Source organism: Chiloscyllium plagiosum, chromosome 28 (assembly GCF_004010195.1).
Source record: "Chiloscyllium plagiosum isolate BGI_BamShark_2017 chromosome 28, ASM401019v2, whole genome shotgun sequence".
Taxonomy (NCBI): domain Eukaryota; kingdom Metazoa; phylum Chordata; class Chondrichthyes; order Orectolobiformes; family Hemiscylliidae; genus Chiloscyllium; species Chiloscyllium plagiosum.
The window spans coordinates 48293627-48303362 of NC_057737.1; the positions used below are offsets into that span (position 1 = coordinate 48293627).

At 40.8% G+C, this 9736-nt stretch overlaps 1 protein-coding gene across 5 annotated transcripts in view; it reads left to right on the plus strand.

Annotated features, from left to right (window-relative positions):
• The window catches only part of LOC122564179 (protein CASP-like), a 601305-nt gene that overhangs the window by 463060 nt on the left and 128509 nt on the right, over positions 1 to 9736 (plus strand). For 2 of the 5 annotated variants that reach the window (XM_043718857.1, XM_043718858.1), the window contains 2 exons: positions 1363 to 1449; positions 2273 to 2438. The exons of 2 other annotated variants lie outside the window; for them this stretch is intronic. In XM_043718857.1, the coding sequence (XP_043574792.1) occupies positions 1363 to 1449; positions 2273 to 2438 (253 nt within the window). The remainder of the gene's footprint in view (positions 1 to 1362; positions 1450 to 2272; positions 2439 to 9736) is intronic. One more of the 5 variants, XM_043718860.1, reaches the window with a different exon arrangement.

The following is a 9736-nucleotide window of genomic DNA, read 5'->3' on the forward strand; positions in this document are numbered from 1 at the left end:
ATAAAGGTAAAGTGGCAATAGTCCTAGCAGACTATAGAGCTGCTCTTTCAGAATGAGAAAGATAAACGATGGTGGTTTAACCTGAGGGTCACCATGCATCAGGCCAGGAGAGAGGTTGAGAACTCTGGACTTTTATAGTAATCTCAGCTGTTGCAGAAATTGAACCCATAGTGTTGACACCACGCTGCATTGCAAACCAGGAGTCTATCTAACTGACCCCCAGGATCTTGCTGAGCTGAAATTAGTTGCCATGTTCCTTACATTATGTCAGTGATGACATTTCGGAAAGTATTTAATTGGCTGTAAACGGCTTTGGGATATCTAGTGTTTGTGCAAAATGCTACATAACCACCAGTCTTTTTTTTCATGAAAATGCCCTGTGCAAACACATTATTATTGTTATATTGGACCATGTTTCCAACAAAAGGCACTTTAGATATTACTTACTTAATGGCTATTTAAAAGTAACATTATTCCCATGTTATTAAGGATTGTTGAATTCTTTTTTTCTGACATGTTCCAAGTATTTTAACCTAGCCCTGTTCCCAACTGAACAGGTCTATAATATCTGCTTGCTAATCAGTTGCTAACCTTGCTGTAACACTCATCTCAGGCTAGTTTACAAAGAATAATGCTATTAACAGTTTCGTTAGAGTATCCAATATGTTTGTTAATAGGCTGTTATCGTTGCATTGTTCCTCATTTGGTATATCTGCTCGCTCAACCCCAATTCAAGATATTTACTGTAATGTCCAGAAGTTTCAATATGAGAACCACAAATGTAGCACTGTTTGGGTCTGACACCTTTTGTTATTGCGATTGAAGTTTACATACGCATGTTCCTCAACAACAGTAAAGTTAAGACAGAAAATTCCTTCTTTTGGAGTGACACAAATCTCCAGTTAGCCAAATTACTGGCACTAATTATGTTGCCATTAAAATGCAGGAAACATATTATTGTTCTAAATTAATTGATATGTAATGGTACATTGCCTTCCCAAAATAATCTGACTGTTTAATATCTGTAGGTTAACTGGAGAAAGGGCCATGGCCAGTGCCAAGATTTAATATCTATCTCTAGGAATAAGTTGCACTCAGCACTAGAAGTGGGAAACTTTGATATATTCCATTACTGATCATCAGCTAACCGGTATACCAAGTTCAGAGGTTTGAAGTTCTGATTGAGTTTGTTTTTTATATGACCACATGAGGGTGGAACTGTGAAAAACAATCTTTCATGTTCCCACATCAGAAGGTGTGGTTTCTATTATACAATGGTTCTGGCTTTTCAAACAATGTCATAGCACCAGTGTGATAACACTTAGAAGGGAACGATTTATCATTCTAATTGTCATCACTCAGGTGTTGCGTCTGACTACACAACCAATCAGCTCCGCACCGACCACATCAAATGACCACAGTGGAGCATGCGGCACTGGAGCAACTCCGGTAAGTCCCTGATTAATTCTTAAGAAAGTCCATCATCTTGTTACAAGAAATGTTGTAGGCCAGAACCATTGTATAAACGTTATAAAAAAAGCAAATAGTAAAACATTATAATGGTGAAATCATACCTAGTTCACACATTTTTATCAGTTTTGCTTCATAAGGCCATTGTCTGCCATTGTAAAATCTTACATAACATCAAGTACAGCACAATATCCTGAGTTTACACAGGAAATGCAGAGGCTGGATAAACTTAAGGCAGTAAGCAGTCTGGGGTCCACTGGCTTTGGAGCTTAAATAATTTAAGCAGTTGTTTTGCATTTCACTGAGCTGGTTGATAGTTTGACATTATTAATATAGTGTTGCATAGTAAAACTCATTTTCTCCCACAAAAAAGACAGAACTAGACCATTTTATTTTGTTTAGTGACTGAAACACTACAAGAAAGGAAGGGAAAAATAAGTTTTAGAAGCCAGAGAAGAAATAAACGCAAAGGCAGAAAAGCAATTGAAATTCTGGAAAGCAACAAATTTGTATGAAAAATGGAGTAGGAAATAAATAACACCAGTGGTCCAAATTACTGCCAGAAAATTGATGCTTTCCTTATAGCTGTCTGCACCGGTGACTTTGAAATCTGGATCAGTAACCTTCGAAATAACTTGTGATCCTTGAAATGGCTTTCAACACTTGGATGCATTTTGCATGTTTATAAATATAATGTCTTGTAACACTTATTTTCTATTACCAAAACCAAAAGAAATTAGGAGAAAACAATTACTCACAAAATTCTTTGTTTTTCTTTGCCATGCCCTGATCTTTTTCTTAGGTTTTGGGTCTGTCACAAGGGAGTGTTAGTGACATGCTGTCTAGGCCCAAGCCTTGGAGTAAATTGACTCAGAAAGGCCGGGAACCCTTTATTCGCATGCAGCTGTGGCTGAATGGCGAGCTGGGGCAAAGCGTTCTTCCATCCCAGGTCCAGCAATCAGGACAAGGTAGGTCAGAGAGACGATATGTGTGTGCAGTCTTAACCTGTGGACAGAATTATCTTGGTGGCTATTTACAAAGCCATGGCAACAGGGTAATTACATTTCGTATCTTTTAGTTCAAAAAGCTATTTTCCTGTTCTCTCCCTATACACTTCATATTTTTCTTTTTTAATTATTTTTGCATAAAGCAAATGCTTTCTAATCAGAAGAGTGCATACTTGACAAATGAATGTCCTTATAAGTAAAGGGAGGTGGTGCATTTCGCTGGGAAGAATAAGAAGGCAACTTACTCATTGGAAAATATGAGTCTAACCAGGGGACAGGAGTAAAGGGACCTAGGCTACCTCTGCACTAATCACTGTGTAAATCTGCAAGTTAAAAAGGCTAAAAAGAAAGTGAACAAACCATTAGGTTTCATCTCTAAAGCAATAGAATTGCAAAACAGGTAGGTATATTAAACTATGATAGAACCTTAGTTGAACTACACTTGGAGTCATTAAAAGCATTCAACTCATTTATACTGTTCTGACTGTGGAGCAAACCAGTCAAATCACCCCTCTGCTCAGTTCCTGAAGCCCTGCAGGTTTATTTCCTTCAAGTGTCCATTTAATTTCCTCTGCCTACCACTTGTAGGCAGAGGGTTCTAGGAGATTGCAACTTCCTACTTAAAAGTGTAGGTATTATAGACCATTGAGCCTTATTTCTGTCGTAGGAAAGGTGTTGGAAAGGATTATAACAGATAAGATTTATAATCATCTAGCAAGCAACAATTTGATTTCAGATAGTCAACATGGTTTTGTCAAGGGCAGGTCGTGTCTTACAAATCTCATTGAGTTTTTTGAGAAGGTGACCAAGCATGTAGATGAGAGTAGGGCAGTTGACATGGTATACATCGACTTCAGTAAAGCCTTTGATAAGGTTCCACATGGTAAGCTGTTGGAGAAAATGCAGAGTCGTGGGATTGAGGGTGATTTAGCAATTTGGATTAGAAACTGGCTTTCTGAAAGAAGACAGCGAGTGGTGGTTGATGGAAAATATTCAGCCTGGAGTCCAGTTACGAGTGGTGTGCCACAAGGTTCTGTTTTGGAACCACTGCGGTTTGTCATTTTTATAAATGACTTAGACGCAGGCATAGATGGATGGATTAGTAAATTTGCAGGTGACACGAAAGTTGGTGGAGTAGTGGACAGTTTGGAAGAATGTTGCAGGGGGACTTGGATAAACTGCAGAATTGGGCTGAGAGGTGGCAAATGGAGTTCAATACAGCTAAATGTGAGGTGTCTCCTGTTCCCTGGATGCTGCCTGACCTGCTGTGCTGTTCCAGCAATAAAGTTTCAAGGCAGAGTACTGGGTCAATGGAAAGATTCTTGATAGTGGATGTGCAGAGGGATCTTGGAGTCCATGTACATAAATCCCTGAAAGTTGCCACCCAGATTGATAGTGCTGTTAAGAAGGCATACGGTGTGTTAGGTTTCATTGGTAGAGGGACTGAATTCCAGAGCCGCAATATCATGCTGCAACTATACAAAACGCTAGTGTGGCTGCACTTGGAATATTATGTACAGTTCTGGTCGCCATATTTCGGGAAGGATGTGGAAGTATTGGAAAAGGTGCAGAGGAGATTTACCAGGATGTTGCCTGATCTGGAGGAAAGGCTGAGAGACTTGGGTCTATTCTCATTGCAAAGAAGAAGGCTAAGAGGGGATTTGATAGAAACATACAGGATGATCAGAGGATTAGATAGGGTAGACAGTGAAAGTCTTTTTCCTAGGATGATGATGTCAGCTTGTACGAGCGGACATAACTATAAATTGAGGGGTGATAGATTTAAGACAGATGTCAGAGGCAGGTTCCTTACTCAGAGAGTGATAGGGGTGTGGAATGCCCTACCTGCCACATTGGGGAGATTTAAACAATCCTTGGATAAGCACATGGATGATGATGGGATAGCGTAGGGGGAACGAGCTGAGAATAGTTCACAGCTCGGCGCAACATCGAGGACCAAAGGGCCTGTTCTGCGCTGTATTGTTCCATGTTCTTTCTCAACTGCTCACACAGATGTCCAAAACTTTAAATCTGTGTCCCCTCATACTTACACTTCACCAAAGAGGAGTAGATTTTCCTTGTCCATCTTGTATACACTTCCACAAATATACCCTCAAACTCCTTTGTTCCATGGAGAACAACCCCAGTTTATAACTTAGAAATTTCCACATCCATAATAAGATGTCTTTTGCATCTGTCACAAATTTCCTAAAATGTAGTGATCTAAATTGAATGCAGTGTTCTAGTTGGGATCAAACCAGAGCTTTTCAAAGGTTCAATACAATTTCCTGCTTTGATTTGTGTTTGTGCTCACTCAGAAAATAAGCTCCAAATCACCGTCAACTTATTCTCCAAAGTATGAGAGAAATTGAGCCTTTCTGGAAAGATGTGGAAAGTAAGGTCCTATTCCAATCAGCTCCCACAAAATCAAATAATCAATACCCTGCCCTCCCAGAAATTTTGTTGGTTGAGGTCAATGATAAATTCCTGGATTATTGTGATTCTCCTGACAAAGGCATACGTGGACAAGAAACTTCATTCTAGCCTCTACCGAGTTAGCTCACCCTTTGCCGAATGGAGAAAAAGCATATTTGAGGCCAAGGATCTGAAAACCAATACTTACATTTGTAGTACTCCAGGCAGCAGTGATCCCTGCACTGCAAATTGTTTGAAGACTTGGGCAACCTGCAGCAGGCATCTGAAAGCATGAAGAAATATCACCAGCGGTGCCTTCAATTCTGGTAACAAAAGAGGCAGTCCAACAGCATCTTACTTAAAGATGATGACAGAGTAGCAAGGCTGCACATGGGCTCTTGAGCCAGGGCTCATCTGCTCCCGTCTGCTTTCTTTATTTTTCAATTTCCTTCTGCTTTTTTCCTTTTTCTTGTGTTTTCATTAATTGTTATTCTTTGGGCCCTTGTGCTGCGGGTTAATTGGCGACATTGACATGACAGCGACAGTGGGCCACACATGAAATGGCAGCAGCCTTCCAGCAGTTCGAGGCGATGGTGGACGTGGCTTCTCCTGGCAACTGGAGATGGTGGCAGCAGCCAGGACGTTCTCCCAGTCTTCAACCGACAGCAAAACCCCTTCAGGGATCAGAGGGGCAATGGATCTTTCAAAATGATGGCGCCAGCAAGGCAACATCTCAGAGGAGGGCAACTGGAACAGGACTCTTAGTGAGGTGGCAGCCTAGCTTGGCAGTGGAGCCAGGGACTCCTGGTTTTAAGTGAGGCAGTAGTGACAGCAGGGCCAGGAACTTCGAGGTTGTGATGAGAGTGTGCGTTTAGTATGGGACCTAGCATTGGTGTTGGTGAAGTGGGCTCAGCAACGAAGAGATGTTGCTTAAAGAGTGGCGACTCCCTACATTGGTGGGTCTGGTGCAGGAGAGGTGGAGGAGCATGTATCATTGGTGACCTGGCTCTGGACTCATAAGTGGAGGTGGCAGAAAGACAATAAACTCTCTTTTATCTAGATCTTTTTGTTATTTCATTCTTTTTATTCTGAAACTTTTCAAAATAGAGCCCGATTGTGGTGACAGTTGAATTTGTATTTTGCTGTATTATTCACTGTAAAATGCAAATGACAATACATCATTCAATCTCAATGTCCTCTCCCAAGAAACATGGCCAGTATCTAAATGTACTCATTTAAAATCAGCTCCGCTGGGCAGGACATTGAAATAAAAATAGGAATAGAAGTAGACCATTCTACCCATCATGCCTTGTTCTGTCATTCAACACGATCAGGGCTGATCCTCTATCTCAGCGCCATATTCCTGCTCTCACCTCATGCCCTTTGACACCATTAGTCTGTAGAAAGCTATTTCTTTCTTAAATACATTTGCTGACTTGGCCTCCACAGCTTTCTGTGGTAAAGAATTCTACAGGTTGACCACACTCTTCATAAAAAAGTTTCCCCTCATCTCAGTCTGAAATGGCCCCCTGTGCTGAGACTGTGATCTTATATTCCAGACCATCTGTCCAGTGGAAACATCATCCCTGAATCTAATCTGTCCAGCCATGTCAGAATGTATGTGACTCAATGAGAGCCCTTCTCATTGTTCTGAACGCCAGTTGATCCAATCTCTCTAAAGGGAAACCTTACCATCCTAGGAATCAGTTTGGGCTACCTCCGCCGCAGTCCCTCTATGGCTAGGTATTTTTTCTGAGATAAGGAGATCCAAAAGCTAACATAGTACGCCAGGTGTGTTCTCACCCAGCTCCTACAACTGCAATAAGATTTCCTTGTTCCTGTACTCTCATTTCTACAAAGAAGGCCAGCATGACATTTATCTTCCTAACTACTTGCTGCATCTGCATGCATGTTTTTGATTACCAGTGTATAAGGACACCCAGGTCACTTTGTACATTAATCTTTCCCAATCTAGTAACTTTCAAATAGTATTCTGTTGTTATGTTTTAGCTACCAATGTGGACAACTTCACAATGATCCTAGTTGTACTATGACTGCCATGTGTTTGACCTCTCACTCGACTTGTCTAAATCACCTTGAAGCCACTTTATATCTTCCTCATCACTTTCACTTCCCTTTTTCTATTGTTAGAAAACTTGTAAATATAACACTTGATCCCTCATCCAGTTCATTAATATATTTTGTGAACAGCAATGACCTAAGCATTGCCCCAATGCCCCACTTGTTACCACATTCCTCTCTATATAACTCATTTACTCCAACTCTGTTTCTTGTCTGCTAACTAATTCTGAGTCCATGGCACCATTCCATGTAATTTAGTTTGGCAATAACCTCTTATCTAAAGCTTTCAGCAAACCTAAATACATCACAACCACCGATTCTTTCTTCTATTCTGCCAGTGACACCCACATTCTCTCTATTCAGTTCCAATTCTTGCATCTCATTTGTATGCCTGACACCAGATTTCCAGTGCAACTGTGATATTCCAATTTTATCGCAGCAGTTGATTCCTGGGAGACAGTGGAACAATTAAGGGATGTTCTCAAAATATTGGACTTATGAGCAATCTTGGAACCCATTGAAACAGAGTGAATGCAAATCATTCTTGACCCTGAGGGACTGTCCAAGAAGAATGTATTATAAAAACGATACAGAGACAATGGAGAAGGTGTAAAAAATTGATAGGTTGATACCAAATTGAAAGGTTAGATCTGTCAGGGGAGATTGATACATCTGGGGTTCATTTCTCTGGAAAGGACAAAGCTGAGATCTGACAGTAGAGGTCTATATTTAGAGAAAATGTTTCCACATGATATTTTGACATTAAGATTGAGACTATTCTTTCACTATCTCTGCCATTTCCTCAGGCCGTGGCTTTGAATTCACCTCTTTTTGTGGTATCTTTTCTATTAGTTGTCACAGATCTTACTTCTTATAATAGGTCTTTGTGTGGCTAGGTATTATATTTTGTTTGAAAACTTTCCCTGAAATGCTTTTGAATGGTTAATTAATTTAAGGGTGCAATATAAAATACAATTTATTGTTTTTGTGATCAAAACTAGTGGATATAAATACTAAGAAAACCCCAAGGAATTTAGGAGAAATGTCTTCATTGAGAGTGAAGACATATTACTTGCAAAAGGTTGCTGAAGCGAATAATATTTGAGGAAAATCTCAAAAGGAAGAAGGAAAAAGATTATGTTGGATGGGAGGAAGATCTTGGGGAACATAAAAACTGGCATGGATTGGTTGGACCAAACAGGCCTACTTTGTCTGCAAATTTTCAAATACTTTAAAATCTCGTCTGTGTGATGTTTATCTTGATATTATTGGTCCTCATGTCCCACTGATAAGAAATAACCCTTGACTTTTATAAGTTAATCCCTATAATCTTCCCATCAATCTAATCTGTTGGAGAGAGTCTAGTTACTGTTGCCATTTTTCAGAATTCAGACCCTTCTGGTAAATTGCATGTTATACAGAGAAATTATCCATCTCCAATAGTGACCATCTCCAAGTTTGTGCATTCGACGCACCAAGCACCATAATCTCTTCTGTGAAATGTTTTTTGACATTTATCCTAAGCAATTGTTTAGACATTAGTTTTATTATATCTCTATAGCATCAAAATCTTCGTAACTATAGAGGCAATGTTCTGGTTGTAAGTTTGCTCATTAAGCTGGTAGATTGACATTTCATCACCATGCTAGGTAACATCATCTGTGAGCCTTCGATGAAGCTATTTATGTGTCTTGGTCTGTTGTGGTGGGTGATATCACTTCCGGTACTTTTTCTGAGATGTTAGTAAATGAGATTCAGATCTATATGTTTGTTAGTGGAGTTCCGGTTTGAATGCCAGGCCTCTAGGAATTCCCGTCGGTGTCTTTGTTTAGCCTGTCCCAAATTGGATGTATTGTCCTAGTTGAATTGGTGTCCCTCTTCGTCTGTGTGCATGGATGCTAGTGATAGTTGGTCATGTCTTTTGATGGCTAATTCATGCTCATGAATCCTGGTGGCTCATTTCCTGCCAGTGTAATGTTTGTTGCAGTCCTTGGACCACCAAAGGACATGACCCACTATCACTAGTATCCATACACACAGACGAAGAGGGACACCAGTTCGACTAGGACGATACATCCATTCGGGGACAGGCTAAACAAAGACACATGTGGGAATTCCTAGAGGCTTGGCATTCAAACCAGAACCCCATTAACAAACATGTAGATCTGAATCTCATTTACCAACCTTTCAGAAACAACCAGAAATGATATCACCTACCACAACAGATCAAGACACAAATAGCAAGGGGGACAGAATGCGAGCGCTTCATCGGAGGCTCACTGATGATGTTACCTAGCCTGGTGACAAAACGTCTGAGAACAAATCTACCAGCTCAGCCTGAGCCACAAATCGTTTCTAAAATCACAAGGCTATGTTCGCCACCTTTTCCTCCGCTACATCGATGACTGCATCAGCACCACCTCGTGCTCCCACCAGGAGGTAGAACAGTTCATCAACTTCACCAACACATTTCACCCTGACCTTAAATTCACCTGGACCATCTTAGGCACCTCTCTCCTCTTCCTGGACCTCGCCATCTCCATCAACGGTGACCAACCCAACACTGACATTTTCTGCAAACCCTCTGACTCCCACAGCTACCTGGATTACACCTCCTTCCACTCTGCCTCCTGCAAAAATGCTATCCATTATTCCCAATTCCTCCGCCTCCACACATCAGCTCCCAGGGCAACCAGTACACACCAGATGACCTGCTCCATTAAAGACCGCAATTTCCCTTCCCACGTTGTTGATGATGCCCA